The sequence below is a fragment of the Idiotropiscis lumnitzeri genome, chromosome 5 (assembly GCF_059441095.1).
Source record: "Idiotropiscis lumnitzeri isolate Australia: NSW breed Sydney's pygmy pipehorse chromosome 5, RoL_Ilum_1.0, whole genome shotgun sequence".
Taxonomy (NCBI): domain Eukaryota; kingdom Metazoa; phylum Chordata; class Actinopteri; order Syngnathiformes; family Syngnathidae; genus Idiotropiscis; species Idiotropiscis lumnitzeri.
This window is the reverse complement of record NC_142395.1, coordinates 28,193,651-28,218,292: the sequence shown is the minus strand read 5'-3', so window position 1 is coordinate 28,218,292 and position 24,642 is coordinate 28,193,651. Positions and strand designations below refer to the sequence as shown.

At 41.0% G+C, this 24,642-nt stretch overlaps 2 protein-coding genes across 4 annotated transcripts in view; one reads left to right on the top strand and one right to left on the bottom strand.

Moving 5' to 3' along the window:
• The window catches only part of tub (TUB bipartite transcription factor), a 41,733-nt gene extending 17,374 nt beyond the window's left edge, over positions 1-24,359 (top strand). The window contains exons 1-12 of one of the 3 annotated variants that reach the window (XM_088296239.1): positions 4,104-4,504; positions 10,519-10,570; positions 12,311-12,473; positions 13,490-13,627; positions 14,437-14,592; positions 14,680-14,801; positions 15,562-15,753; positions 15,850-15,962; positions 19,031-19,145; positions 20,636-20,734; positions 20,848-21,019; positions 22,095-24,359. In XM_088296239.1, the coding sequence (XP_088152365.1) occupies positions 4,467-4,504; positions 10,519-10,570; positions 12,311-12,473; positions 13,490-13,627; positions 14,437-14,592; positions 14,680-14,801; positions 15,562-15,753; positions 15,850-15,962; positions 19,031-19,145; positions 20,636-20,734; positions 20,848-21,019; positions 22,095-22,228 (1,494 nt within the window). In that variant the 5' untranslated portion in view covers positions 4,104-4,466 and the 3' untranslated portion in view covers positions 22,229-24,359. Of the gene's footprint in view, positions 1-4,103; positions 4,505-10,518; positions 10,571-12,310; positions 12,474-13,489; positions 13,628-14,436; positions 14,593-14,679; positions 14,802-15,561; positions 15,754-15,849; positions 15,963-19,030; positions 19,146-20,635; positions 20,735-20,847; positions 21,020-22,094 lie in introns of those variants that run through there. The other 2 variants (XM_088296237.1, XM_088296238.1) reach the window with 2 other exon arrangements.
• Positions 16,646-17,983, bottom strand: LOC148337560 (uncharacterized). Its single transcript, XM_088297277.1, has 3 exons — positions 17,944-17,983; positions 16,911-17,868; positions 16,646-16,745 (listed from the first exon to the last, which is right to left on the bottom strand). Exons 1-3 carry the CDS (start codon positions 17,981-17,983, stop codon positions 16,646-16,648), a joined length of 1,098 nt encoding a protein of 365 aa, XP_088153403.1.
• Positions 24,360-24,642: the final 283 nt, after the last annotated feature.

Genomic DNA, 24,642 nt, shown 5'->3' with positions numbered 1-24,642 from the left:
TCATTATCGAAAGATGATGCCAACGGGGCTTAATTAGCTTTCATCTCCGTATTGCCGACAAGTTCTCCGAGCCCGCCTCCAGTCTCCTGTGTAAGATATGACATCATTTTGATTCATGCCGACGTTTGAGACTACTTCCAACTGACTATGTATTGACAGTGGGTGGGAAGAATACATTTCATCTTTTTACTTTTGTGTGAAAATATCTTTGATATGACTTTGATGATCCCCTGTGACATTCTGAGCTTTTTTTTTTTTTTGTTAATCCATTTCATTAGATGAGACCAGCAAACATAATTGTTGTGTTTATTTCCAGTCTGGGATGCAAAGGAAAAAAATAATCGCAATTGTGTTGTGGCATTTAGTCGTCTAAAAAAATTTGTTGAAGCTTACTTTCAAATAAAGGAGTCAATGTACGTTATACTTGAGTTAAGTACAAAATGAAATCCAAAATTAAATGAATTGCCATTTTTAAAACCCTTTATTTAAACAACAGTGCCATCTAGAGGATTCCAAAAATACAACAACTCGTTCATGAAGCAAATTTGAAGCTTCATTTTCCCAATCACTACAGGAGCCTGACGAGAGAATGTTCCAGAACCTTCTGACTACTTTTTAGCTAAAAAAAACAAAACAAAAAAACCAACACATCCATTCCACGTTGGAACGAAATAATCAGATCTCCGACCGAGCTTGTGTGCTCTGCCGCAAAATTTCAGCCTGATTGACACAACCAGACAAAAGCCAGAGATCCATTTTCACATTGCATGCGCCCTCAGCGAATCGACCATAATTACCGCTACTGTTGCTCTGTTATTACTAACAGTCCAGCGCCTGCGGACACTAAATGTAAAAATTCTGGACTGGATAAATAGAATTGAGCAAAAGAGACCTTATCGGTGTCTGTGCGCTGCTGCCGCACTTCCTGTAAGGCCAGTGGGACGAGTTTTGTACTTTGAAAATGGAGTCGAGTAGGAAGGAAGCAGGATGAATATATTCTTATCTTCACCCAAGTCCCTCGTGACCGAATGGAGTCTTCAAAGTCACACTTCAAAGTCCTGCTCTCCACTATCAAATATTCAGCGGTGTGCTTTTTGTGCTCAGGAGCATTCCTGCGCTGAGTGGCTTGTTCCATTTAGCGCCGCTTTCATCCCAGCAGCTCAGACTCGAGATGCAAAATCATCCGTCTAGGATTTGGTCATTTGAGGACACTTGTGGATCTGATAGGCGATTCGTCTTCAAACACTGTTGAGGATCTAGAACAGGTGTGGGCAAACTACGGCCCGGGGGCCACATGCGGCCCGTTAAATGTTTTAAGCCGGCCCGCCAAACCTGAAAAAAATGAAATGATAGTCTCTCTCAAACACAGAGATTTTGTGGTAATGCTTTTGTTGGCTTTCATTTAAAAAAAAATTTTTTTCTGCGATGAGGTGAGGTTACCAAAACCGATACCGAGGGCCGATACCGATTATTAATAGCCGATATCCGATATTTGAAACTGATATTAATTTGTTAAAAAAGGGTTAAAATGGTGTCAAAATTTGCGAAAATAAAAACTCCAAAACTTGACTTAGTTTAAATGCCTTTAAGCGCATGTTTATGAGACAACTTTAGTGATTTACACCACATTAAAGCTTTTTTAGACTTTAATTTTAATTGAACATTTTTTTAAAAGTCAAACAAAAAATGCTCGGCGCTCCTAGGATCACCTGCATGTCTTAGAGTTCAATGAAAACAAACATCTCTTTCAAGTTTACGACAGCAAATCGTTTTTGTGGTGAGTTGTAGTAGACTGACATTTCTTCAAATTTCCGCAAAGTCTGTTGTGAGCGACTCAAAGTGAAAAAGCAAACAGGCAGTTTACTGCTGATTGGCTGCTACCCACTGCACAAAGAACCAATCAGATGGTGCTGTAGGCGGGCCAATCTGCTTCTGTCGGCAGGGTCACCAGCACAGCAAAGAGAGAGAGAAGAAAGCCAAAAATATACTAGCTTTCCATTTAACAGCCTTGAAAGTTAAAAAAAAAAAAAGGCAGATACTATCGGCAAAATGCCAAATATCGGCCCGGATAATCGGCCCGGCTGATAATGGCTCTATCACTATTCTCTATAATGTTTCAGTTTATGACCCAAATTTGGTTCATCCATCAGACTAAAACAAAAAAGCAAATCTGACATTTCTAGAAGAATTATTTATTACAAACAGTCAAAAAGACCTTCGCTTTTGATGAACAATAAAATAGCCGAAAAAGAACAATCACTTTCTGGGACCTTTGTCGGATCCCTCCCCTAAATTTGGGAAAGGCTGCAAATGAATAAGCAATAAAAAGCCATTCATCCGTTTTCTACTGCTGTTCAGGGTCACAAGGAAGCTGGACTGTGGGCAAAAGACAGATTACACCCTGTCGTCAGTCAATCACGGGGCACACAAAGCCAGGCAACAATTCACACTTTGCACATTCAGCGGGAATGATTGAGGTCAATGTAGAGGTTGAATCGAGGCGGTTGGACTCTTGTTTGGTGGAGCCTTCAATTAAAAAAGAGAGTCTTATTTGAAGGGAAGACGGCCTAACGAACGGCTTAATGTTATACGCCAATGGGTATTTGAACACAAATAGTGAATCGGCACATGTAGACAAGCAATAGTAAAAATACTCACAGAAATATTTTCTGTATGACAGCAGTTGACTATTTTCTGTATTTAAAATCATTCTTTTGTTGGGATGTTATTTTATTGTGCTGATGTACGGTTCCTAATAAAATGACCAGCGGGAGCATGTAAGCGAGAGATTTACAGTACGGCCAGACTGCACGACACTGTGATGTCACGGTCAAGTTTATCCTAAAATCCTTGTGGCGATGTGTGCCAAATCCGCTCATCTTCTTCCTTCACCTCTTTGACCTTGTGCTTAAAACACCAAATTCCAATCTGTTCATCCTCAAATCCAAGTGAATTTTCTGCGCCAAATCTACAAAAAAAAAAAAAAATCGGGAGAAATTGTATTTTGATTGGATTTATTGTTGGTTAATTTATCGAATAGTTCATTCATTATTTATTTATTATTATTTATCATTATAATATTTATTATTCAGTGTGGTATTCTGAATTTCATTAAAAATAATTGTTATGATTATTTGTAAATTTTTCACCATTCTCACTCAAAATGATTCAATATTATTCCATTCATTCCACGATTCCAGGTTTTTTTTTTCTAGTTAAATAGTGATCTTCAAGTAGCGGTGAAGCTTTAAATCTGCTTCATGAAGCAGTTGTAGTAATTTTGGACTCCTCTAGATGGCGCTCTCTGTTCAACATTGTGCTGAAAGCACACTGAATTGCTCATTTTAAAGCCTTTATTTAAACCATCAGTGCCACCTAGAGGACTCAAGAATATAGCAACGGGTTCATGAAGCAAATTTGAAGCTTCATTATCCCGTCACTACGTGGCTGTCTTCACCACATAAAAAAAAAATTCGACCTCTCAGGTCATTTCACCTCATAGCTGAGCTCACACATCCACGTGACGTATGCGCCCGTTGATGAGGACGCCTTGAATGGAGCCCTTGTGAAGCGGTCGCGCTCCCGAGGAAGCCGCCTGCGTTAACTGTCTATAGATGGACTCCGCATTTGGCCGGGGAACACAGTGAGTGATGTGTGACAGTGCGGGGCGTCAGACGGCGGGCGGAAGCAGATGCGGGTGAGCCCCCAGCCACCATCACTGGGTGCCTTTGTTTGTCTGCTTGTGGAGAGTGTTGAATTAAAAGCCTGCGAACACGAGTCATCGCAGTCAAATGCTAATGGCCTCGTACTCTGGGAGAATAATTAAATGATTCCAGAAAACACGTCAGATTCATTTGATTTGCAATCAGGGTGAAATTGAATAAAAAAAAAAAAAAAAAAGAATGTGAAGGATGTTAGAAAAGAGAGGGATTCTCCATTTCCCCCCCCCCCCCCCCCCCCCCACACACACACACACTGAAAGCTTGAGACTTGGATGCTGCTGTTGGTGATGCTGCACGAGAGAGCTGGATTGGGGAGAGAGTGACAAAAAAGGGAGGGGGGGGGATTTAAAGGGCAAGAAACGGAGGGAGATTTAGATCCAGTCAAGAGCAGAGGCGGTGGATGTGAGCAGAGAAGAGGAGAGGCATTCACAGGAAGCACATACACGGGACACACACACACACACACATCCACCGGAGGACAAGAAAACGGCTAATTTCATGCGCACGGCGCACAACACTTGATGAGAAGCGGCTGCCGGCGTGGATTGGTAGTCATCCGACGTCCCGCGGCGAGAAGACGTACAAGCGAAGACTTGGGGGGTGGTGGGGGGGTGGATACGAGGAGCAGTGATGATCGGGCAATGTGGGCTCTCGCCGTTTGAATCCAGTCCTCAGACCACTTAGCCACTTTGCTGTGGTGCTGTTGCAGGCCGCCAGCCTTGCAGTCGGGGTGATTGAGACAGAATGAGCTCCAAGCACACCTCCGACTGGATTCCCTACAGGTACTGTAACAAAAGTGGCATCGGGGATTAATTTTTTGGGCCGGTGTGCAGGCGTGTGTGTGTGCGTGTGTGCAGTCGTGATTTTAATCTGGTTTGCATCGCTGGAGTCATTTGGGGAAGAATGATTGAACCCATTCAGAGACACAACATTAGGTACACTTGCACAATCTTGTGAGTGAGTTCACGCTGAAAAATGTTGGGTTATTTTCCGAACCCGTTTTTGGATCCGATTGGGTTACTTTTACTCAAGGCTGAGTTTGTTATTTTGACCCAGCAGACTGGGATTGAGGATTGGGTTTGGGCGGATTGAAGAGGTGAAGCTTGTCACGACAGGTGTAACGATTAATCGCAGATTAATCAATTATCAAATGAATTAATAATGATTTTTTGTTTAGAAGTTGTTAAGGTTAACAGTAAATATTGTCAGATTTCTGTATTCCTTAATTAAAGCAAATTTGTGTTTATTATGTTAAAAGAAGACTTTTGCAACCATTTACAAAAATCAGCTATTACTTTTTTAAATAACAAGGAACATTTTTGCAGATTTTCTTGACATTCGTTACGTATTTCACCTGTAACTTAATTGATTCATTCTTACATTTGTGTCTTTTCTGCACTGCCAATTTGAAATAATGACCTGTATTAGTAGAATGTGAATGAAAACACATTTTGAAAAAAAAATACGATTAATCGACAAAATAATCGACAGATTAATCAATTAAAATATTCTTGAGTTGATGCCGTACTGGCCGCCATTTTGGACATTGTCTACTGTAATATTAATTATTTTAGGCAACATTTCTAGAAACTGTTGGTGGTCGCTGGATGGGTAAAATAACTTTTGACATAAGGATCGGGGTTCAAGAGGAGAAGTTGCTCCGTACATTTATCAAGAGCGATTGATCAAAGTAAGCCTGACCGGAGTTGACAAAGACATATTCAGAAGCTTGTGAAAATGAAGCTTCAAATTCGCTTCATGAAGCAGTTGTTGTATTTTTGAGTCCTCTAGATGGCACTGTTGCTTTAAATAAAGGTTTTAAAAAATGGCAGTGTGCCATCTACAGGAGTCCAAAAGTACTACAACTGCTTCATGAAGCAGATTTGAAGCTTCATTTACCCATCACTACCTAAACTTATCTGAAAATGGACTTTTTAGAATAATGTTTCTTTAAAGGAGGTGACACATTTTGGAATGCTCATCCTTCATGATTAACTGTCAGAACATGCAGAAAGAAAGAGGAGAGTCAGAAGAACGTTAAACAAGTTTGGCATTTCCCACGTCTAAAATTAAACAAAGCAAAGTGAGAAAGCGAGAGGGGGGGTGGCATAGAGGTCGTCGGTTTCACAATAAACAGTTTGTCGCATCTCGCGTGGCTCTCATTAAAAATCCATGGGCTGCCGAGACGGCTCCATCGCTCATCTCATTAGAAATACAGACGGCAGTGTGCTGATTTGCTGGAAATGTCACACAAACACATACAGAGCTCCAACACCTCACTGGTGGTGACTGTTAGATTCTCTGGAAACCCCCCACCCCTCTCCGTCGTTGTAACGTAACTAGGGCATCAGGAAACATCAGAGGAGTGATTGAAAAAGACTTGAAGTCGTGTTTTGTGGAGGTTCTCGGGTCGATTCCTGTGTTGAATCCGGCATCGTTTTCGATTCTTTTCTAATTATTTCATTCATTTATGAAACGGAGAAGTGTAAATAAACTTGTGTCACACGCCTGACTGTGCTATTTCAAGAGTTTTCTTCGTGTGTTTTTGGCGCAGTGTCAGGGGCACCGCATCATTAGCGCCTTGTACAGACTGGTGGGTGTGAATGGCATATGTCAATTCTTTTTCATCAGGCTCGAAGGCATCAGTGCTTTCAGGTCTCGGACGCAAATGCGTCACGCGACTATGTATGAGATCAACAACGCTGGACTTGCAGCTCATAGGTCATAAAATTGATCACAAATTTTGGTTGCAGCGGAGGTTTGGTTGTTCGTAGTGATGGGAAAATGAAGCTTCAAATTGGCTTCATGAACCAGATGTTGTATTTTGGAGTCCTCTAGAGGGCACTGTTGCTTTAAATAAAGGCTTTAAAAAAATGGCAATTCATTGTGCTTTCAGCTCAATGTTGAACAGAGAGTGCCATCTTGAGAAGTCCAAAAAATACTACAGATGCTTCATTTATTTAAATCAATAGTATTCACATCCATGCGAAAATAAGGACTCAATGGCATAAAAAAGTTGTTAATCAATTAAGTGAAGTACTTCAATTGCACAAAAGAAAAGAAAAAGATATTGAAGGTTATGCTTGATTTTTTTTTTCCGTTTCTCTCAGCTTTCGAGTAAGTCCTGTTCAAATGGGAAACGGAAAAAAACAGCATTAAAGTACCTCATGATAATGACTGATCTTTTTATAAACCCTATAAATTATTAATAATACATCATTTGAATCCCCATCTCTAATATATATATATATATATATATATATAAATTAAGTAATTAATAATAATAATAATAATAATAATAATTATTATTATTATTATTATCAAGGGACCCGGAAAGCTAATTTGGGTACCTTGAGAGATTACACAGGCCCCCTCCACCGTTCACCATCTGTGGGTTGTCGAACAAGACTCTCTAACATAATGAGTTGTTGGACTTCCATGGGAACAGCTCTCTCTTTGAGTCATTACCTTCCCGTTTAATGCCTATTCACACACTTAATAACTGATTGCAAAGGTGGAGGACTTTGTTTGTCGGTACGTTTCACTCCGAGTAGGAGGCAAATCCGTATTTTATTGCGTCCGTGTGGGCCTCAACCGTCACATGAGAAGGGACAGCGCCGCGATTCCCCGCTCGACACTCCGCTGCCATTTTTAACACCTCAACCTGCCGAGGGAATGATTGGAATATAATTGTTCGTGACTCATGACGAGATGCCTTTTCAGCATTATTGTTATATTAAGCAGAGCGATAGCGATAACTGGGATGGAACTCAGTCGAGAGCGGAACAGATCAGTTGTGAACATGGAAAACAAAAAAAAAAAATGATGATCCGAAAGGTCATTCTTGTTCCACTGGAGCCCGTGAATGTGTTTGAGCACTGCTCCACTTGACAAGGAGAAAAATAAATACTGCATCCACATTTTTAAAGTGTCAAAATGAAAGCGTTAACTCAAGATTAATTTTGAAAAAAAAAATAAATCACTCGATAAATATTTTAACTCAGTTAATTCAGTTTTATTAAATTAAAAAAAAATAATTCAAACACTGTTCCGTATTAGCTTTACATCTTTAGCACATCATTGCAGAACAAAACACCCTGCTTAAGTTACCACTGGACCTTGCAAACCAACACTGCTGGAGTGTGCTGCTTATAACTAGCTTTTATAACAACTTTATAACAATGTTATAACAAATTTTGAGAATTTAAAAGAAAAAATCCTGTAAAGGTGACTCGATTTAGATCGTATTCAAAAATCAAAGAAAGCAATTAGAACAGTAGTGATGGGAAAATGAAGCTTCAAATTTGCTTCATGTTGATTTATTTATTTATTTTTGTTCAAGGTTGCAAATGATCACTTGGCAGGAAATTTTCAACCTGTTTCATTGCGACGTAAAAAAACGTCTGTGATCGTTAAAATTTTTGGCGCACGTCACTGTGACTGTTTGGGACCTTGAACGAACCCCGACGGAAAAACAACATTTGGAAAAGCGCGCACACGCTCGCAAACCTGCGAGATACGGCCTTGACGGCCCCCTCGTTTGTGTCGGCAGACGGCCAGCACACCTGCGACATGCAAATAGCTTCGTGACTTTGACTTGAGTCCGCTGGCATGACATTTCATATCAAAATGCGGCATCGTCAAGTATATAAAGAATTTCCGTCACTCCTACTCATGTCAGGGTTCATATTTTTCTTTCGATAAAGAAAAAAAACCCCAAAAAAACAAACATGTTTCCAGCGACAGTGGCCGGTGAGTAAATCAGCTTCTTTCTCAATTCTCTTGACGGAGCTGCATCAAATTGAAATTTAAATTTTGATTCAGTCGTATCCAAATCTCTGAATATCCCTTCGCGACGTCGTCGCTTTCTATTGTTCATCTTCCTTCAGCGCTCTTCTGGAAGAGAACCTCATTGGCCGCTAATTACAAGCCATTGATGTTTTCTCTTTTCAGATGGCCAGCCTCGCGACTTGAAGGAACAATCAGCCAGTCTGTCATCGTTGATTTTCAAAGCTCAGGAAATATGAAGTGGGGATTAGTGAGGGGGCAACAACAACAGCAAAAAACAAAACAAAAAAAAAGAAAACGCCAAATGCTGTGCAAAAAAAAATAAGAGACATAATATGAATAATATCTTGGTTTGTCTTGAAGCAAAAAGTAGAAAACATTAGAAAAACAGGAGCTTATACATAAAAATTGTTCTCTGTAGAATTTACAGTAATTTAATAATCCAAAACCCCCCCCCCAAAAAAAAAAAATAACTGAACACTTTTTTCCCTTTTGATAAAATTATTCTCCACTTGCTGCCATATGCTTTATAAAAAAACAAAAGAAAAAAAAAAACATTTTTGTTCCTCCCGTCTTGGAAATCATTGAGAATCTCATTCGCTACGCTGACCTTTAAACATTTGCTCGGACCAATGACATTACGTCAAGTCAGATAAGCTTAAAGTCAATACGACTGTTTGTAGAGGACGGGGATATTACCCAGTCGTGTTCCGAAGAACACTCTGCTCAGCGAGGCAAAACTGGCAAAATGCTTTTAATGACGGCAAATCAGATATGCGCTTGACATTGTGCAGCCTCTTGTGTGCCCAGCCCGTCGGAGTCATTGCTGCGCTGACTTGGAATCGGCAGAAATCTCATCAGCAGCAGATTCTCTCGGTTGCAATGTGAGCGAGACACCGTGGGAGTCAAAATGACGTATTCTCTTTTTGACAGATGCTGCGGTCCATATCTTCCCAATAGTTGTCGTTTTCGTTTAGGTTCAAATTGTGGATTGTCATTGTGTAGGTCAAGGCCTTCTCTGCTGGCCGAATATATTGATGTGATATTATAGCCTAGTTTTTTTTGTTTTTTTTTTAGGTTAGAGTTTTTAGCCAATCCGAATTCAGATAGCTCGTGTTGCCAGGCAGGTTACACAAAACCAGGAAAATGAAGCTTAAAATTTGCTTCATGAACCAGCTGCTGTATTTTTTGAGTCCTCTAGATGACACTGTTGCTTTAAATAAAGGCTTTAAAAAATGGCAATTCACTGTGCTTTCAGCCCAATGTTGAAGAGAGACTGCCATCTACAGGAGTCCAAAAATACGACAACTGCTTCATGAAGCAGATTTGAAGCTTCATTTACACATCACAAGAGTTAACCGTGGACCACATCGTCCACCCCGTCGCTCGGTATGCTCAAGGATGAACCCGTCCATGAAAGGACTTCCAGTTGGAAAATGAAACTTTCAATGACTGGAGGATGTGAATAGAAAATCGTAATGACGGTGAACTCTTTTTCAGTGAGTGATAAAACACATTTTCATTAGAAGATGACGAACGGCGATGCTGCGTGACGCAGTTAGCGCCTCGCTTTAAGTCTACCTCACCGTCAAAAAAGGAGCTTGTATCGCTCTGTGTCGTGTTTGCGTGTTCTGTCCGCGCTCGTGTGGGTTTTCTTAGGCTGCACATTCCAAAGTGGCACAGAACATGAATGAATGAACGACGTGCCAAAATAAGTTTGTCTGACGCCGATACTTTTTCATTTGTCTGACTGGTCAGCAGTCTCCCTATCAATAGGGTTGGATGTCATCCTCTCAACTGAACTTATTCTGGGGCAGCACTTGTTGCCATGGCGACCTAGCGTAGGGAATGAGCCAAGATTTTAGATCAGCTCAGTATAAGGTGGAGTGTTTGCCATCATTGAATCTGGAACGGAGCACCGCTGGCTTTTACGGATTTAACATTCGACTCTTTAAGTACATGAATTCATGTCATCCCAAATAAATGTTCTTGTATTTTCTCTTTGCAGCACTTTAGATGACGAGGGCACCAACCTCAGACAGCAGAAGCTTGACCGGCAGGTAAATATTTTTAGAAATATAAAATAATCACTGAAGAAAAAAATTCATGAATTTAATCTGGTCTCAATTTACTCTCAAATGGATTTACTCAGTGTGAAATCAGGGCCTGTTTAATTGAAAATAATGCTGACTCACTCATAGAAAGCCAGGACTTCTTTTCATTGTTTTGTATGAATGGCAACAGATGGATACACAGCGCCATCTAGTGGAAGAACATTGAATTGAATCTGCGATGCAAGATAGACAAGTGCATACGTCCGTTGTTGAGTTGAGTTTTGAATTTAAACCGAAATCTTACAATACCACATGTTCAATTCAACTCTATAAAAAAAAAAACAACCTTCAACAACAAAGTATTTGAATAACGAAAAATAGTCACATACTGTGATTTTTTTTCCGTATAAATGTCTCACAAAATATGATTCAAGGATGGCACAAAACTGCTGAACAACAAACAAATAACATTAAGTGGCAGAACTCATTTCATTTATTCAATTCACGCAGGCCACCAGTTGCCTATCCCCGGCCTTGAAAGATGAACCAAGATATTTTTTAATTAATAACAAATCATTTTCTAACATAAGAATTGAAACTGGATACTTTACCTCCATTTGTGATGTGTCGCGGGCACACTGGGGTGCTGCGGCACCCTGGTTAGGAATCACTGCAATGGAGGAACTTGTTGACATGCTTTTATCCTGACACCACCTCCTGCAGTGCCGGCGTGGGGCCACAAAAGGTCAGCTGGTCTCTGCGGCGTTCCACTGACAGATGAAAGCTCCTTATGGCTGATCTGTTTTCGACTCTCAGCCTCGAACAAAGTCTATGATCGCAGGGATTTGGTTTAAAAAATAAATAAATAAAATAGTTACGCATTCTATGTTACAAGGTAGTGATAGAACGATTATTTGACATTTTGACGATCATCGGCATCGGCCTTTTTAATAACATTCAAGGCCGATAAATTAAAAGCTGGTTTATTTTGTCTCGCTGCAGCACAATTTTCTCTCTCTTTGCTGTGCTGGTGGCCCCGCCTGCAGAAGCAGATTAGCCCGCCCACCGCACCATCTGATTGGTTTCTGGTGCAGTGGTCAGCAGCCAATCAGCAGTACGCTGCCTGTTTGCTTTTTCACCTCGAGGCACACGCGCGACTACAAAAATGTTTTTTATTCCCCCTCGATACTCTTTATACAGTTTTTAATTTTAGTTATTTTAAAAATCTCCACTCATTTTTTTACTTTTAACTGTTTTTTACAGTTTTATGTTAATGTGTTTAAATTGTGTCAATGTCCGTTCTTTTCGTCATTTTTGTTTTCTCTGCTTTGCGTTTGAAATTTGCAAACTGTTATGTTTGTAAATGCTTGTCAGCGTTGTTTCTTTGCTTGTATGATACACATTGAGTCGCCTTGCGTATGAAATATGCTACGGAAATAATTGCCTTTAGTGTGTAATTCACACCCCACTCTATTCGGCAAGTAAATGTCGTCTTCCATAAATTAAGGGCGCACAGCCAAGCTGACAATGACAACACGCTTGGAGCTCACGTTCCTCACTGAACCCTCCATTAATAGAATCTTTGAATATTTGATGAACTCTGACGGGAAGATGTCGGCGACAGTCCAGATGAACGGCTCACGTGAACGCACTTCTATCCATGTGTCATCCGTCTAAAAAATGTATTCCGTGCTGTCGCTTGCGTCGAAGCTCCATAAATCTGTGGCCATTTGGCTTCATGTGCAGCGAGTGCTCCTTGAGCAAAAGCAGAAGAAGAAGCGTCAAGAACCCCTGATGGTCCAGTCCAACGTGGATGGACGATCTCGCACCCGCCGCACCAAACAGAGTGAGGAGCAGGCTCCTTTGGTGGAATCCTACCTCAGCAGTAACAGCAGCACCATCTATCATGGTTAGTTGGATCCCGTTCAAATTACAAGCACATGCGCAAAATACCTCCACTTCATTTTCATGAAACTCAGTCAGAAAAGGACGGAGTGCCCTCTACAGGTCGGGGATGAGACCCTGCCTCAAGTGGAGGAGTTTAAGTAACTCGGGGTAGTGATGGGTAAATGAAGCTTCAAATGAACCACTTGTAGTATTTTTGGCCTCCTCTAGGTGGCACTCTCTGTTCAACGTTGGACTGAAGGCAAACTGAATTGCCATTTTTTTAAACCTTTTATTTAAAGCAACAGTGCCATCTAGAGGACTTAAAAATACAACAGCTGGTTCATGAGGCAAATTTGAAACTTCATTTTCCCATCGCTTATTCATAAAGATTGTCCTCCCTCGAGGACAAGTACCTTTCAGATTATTTCGAAAGCGCATTGAAGTCTTCTATTTTGTTTTCTCTGTTTTTTTTTTTTCCCTCTAAGTGTGTTTCAACTTTCCTTCACTAAACAATTTGGCTCAAATGAGACTAAAAATGTTCTTTGGATGGACTTCCTGCAGTGAAACTCTGTGTGCCTACACAGAGAAATCAAAGCACAAATCCAATTTTCACCTCTGAGAGCCTTTGAGTTCACGTTCATGCGCTGTCACTCATCCTGTCGAGTCTGGGAAAAAAAAGTACATTGGCAAAATGCCACACGGCAGGTTAATATTCAGCAGAGAAAGGAAATCATATCCTTATCTGCACTCTGCAAAGTCAGACTCTTATGACATCCAAGTCACTTTTTTTGTGAAATCTTTCATTTATTCGCACGCTCTTCCCTCTCGATTAATTTACATAATAGACATAATGCATCTGAATGGCTTCGCTTTTCGGTACACCTTGACAACCTAATGAGCACGGCGAAATTTCAATTGCAACTCATTAGATTGTGCAAGTCCACCTAAAGCTGCTTAGTATATGTCTGGTGTTCTTTTTCGATTGATTTCTGACTGCCCGAGAGTTCTTTATGTGTCTTTGTGTTCGTCTGCGTTTAGTGCAAGAAGCCAAGCAAGAGGAGGTGAAAGTGAAAGCCGACCCGCAGCCGCCTCGCTCGGCGAAAAAGGGCAGAGCGTCGGCCAGCTCCACTCCTCAGACAGGAAGTGACAAGAAGGAGAGGAGAGGGAAGCACAAAGGTCAGCCCGATGGCAAACAGACACAGACACAATTTCGACAAACTTGTTGACGTGACAGGACGGGCCAAGCCAACGATGCACAACACAGAGAAAAACTTTGACTTTGGGAAATAATTTAAAAATCAAGTTAGGTCAAATTTGGGCTTCACATGCCCTCAGTACAGTCAAATTCAAATTCATTCAAATTTGTTAGTAGAGTGATGTAATATTATATTCTAAAAATAGCTGTTAAAATAGTTTATTTCCAAACTTGTTGCAGTTAGGAAAAAAAAAAAAAAAAAAAAAAATTATATATATATATATATATATATATATAGTTTTTTAAAATATATTAATTAGGTTTTTTATGACCCTACAGTGTTATATGGAGTGATGGGTAAATGAAGCTTCAAATCTGCTTCATGAACCAGTTGTAGTCTTTTTGGCCTCCTCTAGATGGCACTCTCTGTTCAACATTGAGCTGAAAGCACACTGAATTGCCATATTTGAAAGCCTTTATTTAACCCAACAGTGCCATCTAGAGGACTCAAAAATACAACAGCGGGTTCATGAAGCAAATTTGAAGCTTCATTTTCCCATCACTACCCATCCGGCCTCAACCGTGGGGCCTTATTCATAAAGATTGTCGGCGACAGAGGTGATGACAGAAGTTGTTGATGTTCAAACTGGCAATATTTGTTACATCTCACTTGAGTCAAGTCATGTGACTCGAGTCCCTCACCTCTGCAGTGAAGTGTGAGCATTTTTATCAGAGCGATGTAACACCCGTGTTCAGGTGCATTTTGTTGTTGTTTTTTTTTGTGGCTCAGCAGGGATGGACAGTCTAGCCGGCCAGTCAGAGGACGGTCAAATCCAAATCTTAACAGTCGGCCACCCCTCGTCAGAGGATGGCGAGGGCGAGCCGGTCATGAGCCGCACTCCGTCACAGAGCAAGCAAGACCTACGGGTGACCATGCTCAAAAAAGGTGCAGTTTGTCATTTGCAACAAACTTGCTGGAAATGCTGTTTGGAAAATTGGCATCCACAAAGTATTTTTATGTTGTTGTGCGAAGGCATATCAAGCAGTATGAACTTTGATGAGGAAGAAGACGATGACGATGAAATTAGCTCCACTTCCTCGCAGCTCAACAACAACACAAGACCGGGCTCCGCCACCAGCAAGAAGTCATGCAAGGTAAAAGTACCTTTTGGGACACTGAAGTGTTGCTGCTTTATTTGTGTTGTTTTTTTTTTGAAGAGTTTGAAGGAAAAATCTTTGCTTTTGATTGCAGAAACTCTCACTAGTGATGGAAAAATGAAGCTTCAAATTTGCTTCATGAACCAGTTGTCATATTTTTGCGTCCTGTAGATGGCACTGTTGGTTTAAATAAAGGGTTTAAAAATGGCAATTTCAGCCCAATGTTGAACAGAGAGCGCCATCTAGAGGAGTCCAAAAATACTACAACTGATTCATGAAGCAAATTTGAAGCTTCATTTACCCATCACGAAATAGTACTAGATAAGTGTTGTACGTCTTTCTCTTTCCTTCTTTCAAATTTTGTTATCTTGTAACGTGTTTATATGTTCAATCAATCAATCAATCACTTTAAAAATAAACGTGATATAAGGAGAAGTATGCTATTTTTTTATTAGCTTTGTCTCACAAAATTCCACCTAATGCTAAAAAATTGCAGAATTCCCCAAATGGGTTAACAAAACTAGCATCGATGTCTCGATAATCACAAACTCTAGAGCAACTTTTTTTTTTTAAACATAATCCGAAGAAACTCATGCAGACAGCACAAAAAAATCTCAGGCATAAATTCTACGACAAAAATTTTATATGACTGCAGCCTAGTTGTGACATCTGATCCAATCATAATTTTCTCTGTGTTAATAAGAATATTATACTAAATAATTTCTCCCACTTGTGTTCCTTGACGTCCCCCCGACAGGAGGTCGCATCCGCACCAACGCCACCGGTCACAGAACCTGCCATCGATGTGGAAGACCTTGAAGAGTTTTCGTTGCGACCCGCACCGCAGGGAGTCCGGGTGAAGTGCAGAATCACCAGAGATAAAAAAGGCATGGACAGAGGCATGTATCCCACCTACTATCTTCACTTGGAGCGAGAGGATGGCAAGAAGGTGAGGATGAGCTTGCGTGAAAAATTATCATCTGAAAATGACTCGCCTATTTTTTTTTTTTTTATAAGTGACTTTCTAAACTTTATTTTGTTCCAGGTGTTTCTGCTAGCAGGCAGAAAGAGAAAAAAGAGTAAAACTTCCAATTACCTCATCTCCATTGATCCCACTGATCTGTCCCGAGGTGGCGAAAGCTTCATAGGTAAACTGAGGTAAATCTGCCACGTGTTATCATATCGTCGTCGCTAAAAGCATGATGTGGCTTTGTTCAGAACTAACTAATCACATTCAAAGTCAGCACACAACAGATTTTGCCGATATGTATGTACATTACGTTATGGCTGTGTCCCTCAATTATTTTCTGTTACACCCCTCCCCCCCAGCAAGAAGAGAACAATTCAATAAATATTCCAAAATATCAACCGTAGACAAGACACTTTTAGTGATATTTCTCTAAAAGGATATATTATTCTCATGTCATATACTGTACATGGGAGTTGTTTTTTTTTATTCTCAGAATAGTTCTCGACTGAAATCATTCTGCCTCGTTGTGAAGTGTGCAGGATTCATTTGGAACACTTGGCAAATATGCTTTGCTGCCCGATAAAGGGCTACCGTTAAAATCACAAAAAAAATGTGAGTAACCATTAGATTGCTAGCAAAGGTGACTTACACGTAAAACGCTGGTCGACAATGGATAAAGGTCAAAACCCGAACACAAAAGTCCACATCGTCGTAGCCGTACAGCTTCCAGGTCTGGCCTCTTTTTAATCGGAAATGATTCGAGTCCCAGTCTGAAGTCACGTCTTGGCCACAGCGCCACCTAGTGCCACATTTACCAAACGTCATGAACTCAGCTGACGTAGTAAAACTCCGTTTCTTGTTTCTGTCTTCCTTAGCCATTGTTTTCTGTCCACCTCTCGGCCGGCGGCAGGTCATCCGTCGCTTCGAGCTCCGTGGAAGCTCTTCCCTCGGGCATGATGAGCTTCCCGGAGCTGTGAGCAAGACGACCACTTAGTAGTCGTTTACATTTGTCATCTTTTCAATTCCCTGAGCTTTTCCAAGATACATCAAGGCAGAGGTTCATTTGAGAAAAAAAAATCCAAGTCAGTGCTTCTGTTCTCGTCAAACCCTTCCGATAAATGAATGTCAAACCTCACCTCATCGTTGCGGGTCCCGGTTCTGTTTGTTCTTCTGTTTCTTGTGCACTACAACTTACGGCCTCCTCCTCCGTCAGATCGGTATCTCGAATGCTCCGTGCCAGCTGATGGACACAATTCGGCATGGATGAGTCGTCGTCCTGCGATCTCAAATCGTTCTCTCCCTTTTCTTCGACTGACTCCAAGTTGTCTCTGGACTTTGGCTCAGAACCAGCCTGCAGAGGATTTTCTTCGACATCTAAGTCAGTGCTGCTGTCCGAGCTGTTATCTTCAACTCCATGCCACCACTGGAAATATTTCTTGCCTTTAGTCTCAAAGTGGTGTCCGGGTTTTTCTTTCGAGCACGTCCCCGAAGTTCCAGGCAGCGAGTTTTTCTTTGCGTCTTGCCCGCAGAGCTCTTCGCTCTCTGTGGACGCGTCGCCTTCCTCGGCCAGATCGCTGCAGTTTTGAGCAAGTTCGTGGATACTTTTAAGCGATTCGATATCTTCGGAATCCATTTGATCCGTCGACCTTCCCTCTGCTCTCCCAAGTAGAGGTTCTTCGTCGTTATCGAGATCGGCACTGCTGTCGGAAGTGTTGTCAAACTCGTGCCACCACCTGGAACGTTTCCGAATTCTTGTTTCCTCTTCCTGTTCGGCGTCATCCCGACATCGGTTTCTCGAAGGTCCCGGCTGAGGTTCTTCTTCTTCTTCCTGGATGGCCACCATCTGAACCTCAGATGCAAAATCGTTGTCCGATTCATCGTCATTTTCTTCGTTCTCTTCGATGATATGATTGATATGATCAGCGTGGTTTTCCATGTGGACATTGACAATGTTTTCATTGACAAAGCCGATTTGGTTTTGCCGGAAGACCCTCATATGATGATTTATGATAAAATGCAAGAGGAAGATAAATTCCATGTCATTATTGTCTCCGTTGGGCGGTTGATCTTCTGTCGGAATGTGAATATGGTGGCCTATAAGACAATTCAAGCGTGGAGGTGACGATGTATACCAAATAGAAATAGAAATCACGTTTATCCGGTACTTACGATTTGGACCATTGTGGTCTCCGTCTCCTTGTCCATCCATTTGGCTAAAAGAAGTGGAAATTGGAAATACTAATTTAACTTATTCAATCCATAAGACATGTACGTTTTCAAAATTGTAGTCCCCGCCTCCCAAAGACGTATTTATACGTCTTAGCCTTTTGCATCAGAGCTCCATGTTTTTATATCTTTAGAACACAAGATTCTGTAGGCATTGCAAAATCAGTCAAAATCCAGAAAAAAAGGATGTGATTGGGGTGTTTCCTCTTGGGAAAACGGGATCAAATGAGTTAATAATCGATTTGCAGAAAGCTTCGTTCTGTCTTTTTATATTTGAGGATTTATCGCAACTATGTCAATGGAACAACTAAATATTTGAAGATTAAGTAAGAGTGAAGACTGACCGATGCCTTGCAAGGTTTTTACATTGCAGAAGTGAGGAAGAATTTGGCTCCGCCCCCAAAATAATGTGATATCACACAATGTCATTCCCTTCCTTCATAGAAACATTATGACATTTCATTCGAAGACGATTCTCATCCTGTCAAACGTACCTCAAGCAGGAAGAACCGGTCTTTGTAAACTATCGCGAGTTACAAAGCCATCGGAAACCACAGGCGGAAATTCTTTTGCTGGTTCTGCATTACGCTGGTCATGATCATGCTTATCCAGATTAGTTGGGTTAAAGGTCATTCCATTTTGCGTTTCCACATTCTGTCCTTTTTAAAAACCAGCGCGTCAAAGCATCAGTCGCGGCAACAAGACACTTCACCCCCACAGTGCATAGAAATATACAGTCCTCTTTGTAGCCATTCAATCTGAATGCTTTGAATAAAGCACTTTATGGCATCACGCGCAATGTCATCATGATGATGATGATAAATGGATCTCTTGTGCGCTCGCTTGTCATATTGCGCTGCTCGATACGCAGAATATGAATAAACATCGGTGGGCCAGGCATCGTATGAAGTGAAAAGTCTGATAGGGAATCTCATACCTCTCGTTGATGGAGTGCAAAGGTCTTCAAGTCTTCAGATGAAATTTCTTTAAAGGAGCAAAAATGGAACCGACTTGTTTTGTTGTGTTGCAGATCAAACCTCATGGGGACCAAGTTCACGGTATATGACAGTGGTCTGAACCCGATGAAGACCACCACCAGCCTTGAAGACAGCAATATGCGCCAAGAACTCGCAGCCATTTGCTATGTGAGTTCCGTTTGCCTCTCCTTTTTTTTTTTTTTTTTTAACCCTTCTGGTGCGCTATAACTTGCGTTCAGATCCCATTTAGCCAAAGCATTTTATTTGACAAAGTTTAAATTTTAGAAAGGTATAAGGTGACAGTTAGCCATAAGACGGGATGTTTGTTGACAAACTAAGGGTACGATTTTGCTGTTAGCCATTGCAGCCTCATTTTTAGAGCCACTGTGGACAAAATTGGACAGAGGAAGACGGGCGAACATCAGACAGGCCATTATTGCAATCGATGCCCGGTGCGATTTTAAACTGTTGTCAAAGGTCACGGTGCGCATGAAAAACCTTGTCAGCCATGGTGAAACGATGAACGTGACTAAATCTGGCAGTATATAAGTGGATACGTAACCTTGGAGGAAGTCCATAGTGTGACGGGAAAAATATATTCCTGGCACACTCGCTGCCTACAACATACGTACTAAAAATGGTGAGTGACAGACAAAGAAGGATAATTATCTGACGAGGCGGCAATCTGTATGTTAATAACAGACTCTTTTACATGTTTTGGTCCAAACGATAGATTTGTGAACGGCAAGGGGCCTTCATTCAACTGTTAGGGCCACAAATTCGCTCCAAAGCTGCTTGGCATCCATGTTTCCTTAGTACAGTGTTTCTCAATTATTTTATGTTATGCCCCCTTAGCAAGTAGAAAAAAATTTGCGCCCTCCCCACCACTGCCCACTCTCCGCCGTAACTATAAATAATAGCATTTTTGTTGCAAAACATACGTACACCGTAGAGTTAATACTTGCTGCGCACAATAGGCAATGAGCGCGCCACTGCCAACTACTGGAGTGGAGGTGCAATTACACTTTATTGTAGTACGGCAGAAAAAAAGCATGATCCACAGGGTCACACACGCCCCCCTCAACATCGCACCGAGCCCCCCAGGAGGGGGCCGGCTCCCTATTTGAAAAGCACTGCCTTCGTGCAGCTTTGTGACTCAGGAGTAGTGATGTGTAAATGAAGCTTCAAATGTGCTTCATGAACCAGTTGTAGTATTTTTTGAACTCCTCCAGATGTCACTCTCTGTTCAACATTGGGCTGAAAGCACAATAAATATTTAAACCAACAGTGCCATCTAGAGGACTTAAAAATACAGCAGCTGGTTCATGAAGCAAATGTGATGCTTCATTTTCCCATCACTACTCAGCAGCCCCAGCGCATCAATGACACCATAATAGAGCATGTAAAAAAAATAAAAAAATAAAAGACTGAGGAGAAAAGTAATCTCTAAAACTCCCACCAAGCGAGCAGTACATTTCAGGAAAATAGTGATATTGCGGCCGTGGGGAACATCGTGTAAAAGTAGCCTGAGCAACTACAGGCCATCAAAACAATCCCGATCTCTTTTCCACTTGACGGAGGAAGTTATCAATGTGTTGCAACATTGATATTAGATGATATAAAAATGATTGTTTCTCCATTTTGTTTTTGAAACCCAGGAAACCAATGTCTTGGGATTTAAGGGACCTCGTAAAATGAGTGTTGTCATCCCAGGAATGAACATGGACCATGAGAGAGTGTCAATTCGCCCACGAAATGTATGTTTCTCATTAGCCACACGGGCTAATCACTTCAACCTTTAGAATATGCAAATTAGTATTTTGAGCTGAGCTTGTTGACTGACTCTGTTGCATTCTTTTTTCTATTGTAGGACCATGAGTCATTGCTGGCAAGGTGGCAGAACAAAAACACAGAGAGCGTGATTGAACTTCATAACAAAACTCCAGTGTGGAATGATGATACACAATCGTATGTGCTCAACTTCCACGGCAGAGTCACTCAGGCCTCTGTCAAAAATTTCCAAATCATCCACGACAACGACCGTGAGTTTCATCTACCTGAGTCATCAAATTAAGAGTGATCATGTCAAACTTGAAAACAAAACGCCACAAGGAACCAGGGTGTATTTGAATTCAAGCTATAAGAAGCATATCATTTCAAACGGACGCAAACTGGCAGCTTAGGTGTCGCCCCCTAGTGATGGACCAATGAAACTTCATGAAGCACTTGTGGTTATTTTTGACGCCTCTAGATGGCTCTCTTGGTTAAAAGGATCCCGTGAAAATTTGATCAATTTCCATTGCAGAAGCATTTCTCTTTAAACAAAGAGCACCATCTAGATATCACAGGTGCTTCATGAAGCTTCATTTTCTCACCACTAGTTTCCCCTACCAGGCACATTGGGCACCATGTTACTTTCCGATAAGACAAAAAATGGGTATAAATATTATAGCTATATAAATTTAGAACAGTTTGAAATATACAAGTTGTATGTACGGGAAGTCCTTGAATTACGACGTACTCGACCTACGACGCTTCGATTTTACGACGGCCGTGCCTCTTCCATCATTTTAGGTTAACACACAAATGCGACCGAGATTGTTGTTGACTGTTACACGCTTCGCAAAAAATTTGAAGTAGAAAAATAACGAGATTAATGGCAATTAATTATGGATATTTTTTCTTTTTTTTTTTGCAATTAATTAGTTTAAAAAAAATGATCGCTTGACAGCACACGTTCTTATTAGGGCTGTGGACAAAAGTTGATCACAAAAATTGGGAGACAGAAATTTCTATTGATAGGATGATCAATTTTAGTGACAACTAGTGATGGGTAAATGAAGCTTCAAATGTGCTTCATGAATCAGTTGTAGTATTTTTGGACTCCTCTAGGTGGCACTCACATTGGGCTGAAAGAGCAATGAATTGCCATTTTTTAAAACCCTTTATTTTAACCAACAGTGCCATCTAGAGGACTCAAAAATACAGCAGCTGGTTCATGAAGCAAATTTGAAGCTTCATTTTCCCATCACTAGTGACAACTCTAGTTATTAATTGACGAAATGAATGTAACTGTTATATTTGCAATGTCTTCAATTTCTTTATTCATCATTTCAGCTGACTACATTGTGATGCAGTTTGGCCGCGTGGCGGAGGACGTCTTCACCATGGACTATAACTATCCAATGTGTGCCCTTCAAGCCTTTGCCATCGCCCTCTCCAGCTTTGACAGCAAGTTAGCCTGCGAATAGACGACGGCAGCAGCAGGAATGCCACCTGGACCATGAGCGGTCTTCGTCAAGGGCTGTCAATGCAACAATGGGGCTGGCCCAAATTTCAAAACACAAATTACCCCGGACGTCCTGCATATCACAAAATGCTTTGTGGGCCTCAAGTTTGGCATGAATGCGCGTGTGTGTGGTGGCGGGTATGAGAGGCATCAAGCACAAAGCGTAATGCACTTTTAAGAAAATGAAATTTGTAAACATTAGAGTGTGTGTACATTCTTAAGATCCACTGTTCCTTTTATGTACTAGCTAGAGCGGTTTAACATTGTGACTAATAATTGCATATTTGTAAGTTTTTTTGGAGTTGGCTACATTTTATGTACCAGTCATGAAAATAACCCATAGTTAAAAAAACAAAAAAAAACATCCTCAAGCATGAATACTTCTACAGTTTCTCGATTCAAAATAACATGCATGTCAAAAGCTATTTATTTTTGTTATTTATGTATTTATTCCATGTTTTGTTCTTCTCTGGACAGTATTGGCTCTTTGGAGCTGCAAGCACATCAAAGACAAAGCATCCACGGGAAAACGATGGGACCTGAGCAGGGCAAAGGCATGTTACACTGTGCTGTGTACCGTCCATTATGGTGTCGCTGGCTCTCTCACATGTGTGAATGTAAAGAATAATGGTGCACTTTAATTTAAAGCCAGTAGTGGATGAAATTGCTGTCAAATTGTTTCTTGTGCCTTTGAACACTAAACTGCAGTGTGGCGCTTTGGCTGTAAAGTGAGCTCTTTGCCGTTCTTGCTAAACGTACATCGGTGGCGGGCTGTGCATTTCATACGTATAGGCCTTCAGTGAAGTCCTACTTGATTAAATCCCCCTCATAATTTGACACCACGGCTGGAGAAATAATGAAAGGAAAGAAAGACACTTACACACGACTGAGCGAGTGAAGGAAGACCTAGCTTCTCTTGAAAAGTCCGATTTGAAAATGGCGTCGCGAGCGTATCTGCAATTAAATCCGCACTTTGCCTTCCTTCGTTGGTTTAAAAAATAAAAAAATCAATAATATTTTAGATTTTCGTGCGGTCGCCAGTTACGACTTTCTGGCGTGTTGATTCTGCATAGCGCTGCCCCCTCATGAGTGAATATCCGATCACAAGACGCGTTCATCAACGTCAACGTAAGGCCAGCGAGAAGGCTTTACTGTCATCAACTGCTCTGATTGGCTATCGCAACTGCCTATCAACGCTCACACAAAAGAGAGGCCCGCACGATTGTATCTGAAGGCCTCTGAAAAAATAGTGCGTGCTCCTGGTATTGTGAAATCTGCCTGGCAACACGAGCTATCTGAATTCTGATTGGATAAAAACAATCACCTAAAAATGACAATGCTAGGATATAATATGTGAAAAATATGATTCTGATTTCTTGATTATGGCTGTTAGGCCAGCAGAGAAGGCCTTGAAGGCCCGCCACTGCGGTCACTAAACAGGTGCAGAGCTGGTTTTAATCAATCCAACAACCAACATGATGAAAAGCCCAAATTGAACAATCTTGGCTTGGTTCGAGATTATTTTCCATTTCGCTCAGATGTGACATTGTGCTGAATATCATGTCTGAAGTCTCTTCGAAATGTTTGCGAGCGGACATGGATTCGTCACAGCCTCAACACTTGCATATTGCATCCATTTGTGTCCTTGAAATATTTTTATACTCAGTTGGGTATGCGCCTCATCTAAAATGTAGGATGTTTATATAGAGAAGTGCAGATGTTCCTTTCTGGGTGACTTTCTTTAGCGACAATTTTGTACTTCATCATTATCAGAAAAAAAAAAATAAAAAATCATAATGAAGGCAAAGAACAATCTCGGACACTGCAAATTGTTCCGGTGGATCACGAGGAAATCTTGATGAGATGTGTTATTCTTGTACTCAATTGTGTTCTAACTATTTTGGATTTCAATTTTTGTTGATACTTTGCTGTGAAGTCTGCTTTTTCGGTACGTGTTCGGAATCCCCCGCTTCTCTCTGTTTTCGGTGCTTGTGATGCTGTACAGTGAATGCCGTACGTTTGAATCATGTCATGGTATACGACACTCTTTGATTAGGACAAGAAAAGGTGAACAAATAAAACTTAAGTATGTTTTTGTTTGTCCTCTTAAAACACTGCAAAGGTTGCTCACCGCACATCGTTCAGCTTTGTTGCGATAAATATAGTTAATGTAGTTAAGGTTCCACGTTGAATTCATGAACATTTGTTATCATTTGTAATATTACAGACACCCTAAGGGCAGTGACGGTAAATGAAGCGTCAAATCTGCTTCATGAACCAGTTGTAGTATTTTTGGACTCCTCTAGATGGCACTCTCTGTTCAAAGCACAATGAATTGCCATCTTTTATTTAAAGCAACAGTGCCATCTAGAGGAC

Excerpts from the sequence above, each read along its gene's own strand:
- LOC148337560 (XM_088297277.1), bottom strand. The coding sequence starts at position 17,983 with ATGGATGGACAAGGAGACGGAGACCACAATGGTCCAAATC. Across the intron at positions 17,869-17,943 it reads AGACCACAATGGTCCAAATC|GCCACCATATTCACATTCCG; the intron begins GTAAGTACCGGA and ends ATTGTCTTATAG. Across the intron at positions 16,746-16,910 it reads CCGGGACCCGCAACGATGAG|CTCCGGGAAGCTCATCATGC; the intron begins GTGAGGTTTGAC and ends TCTTGCTCACAG.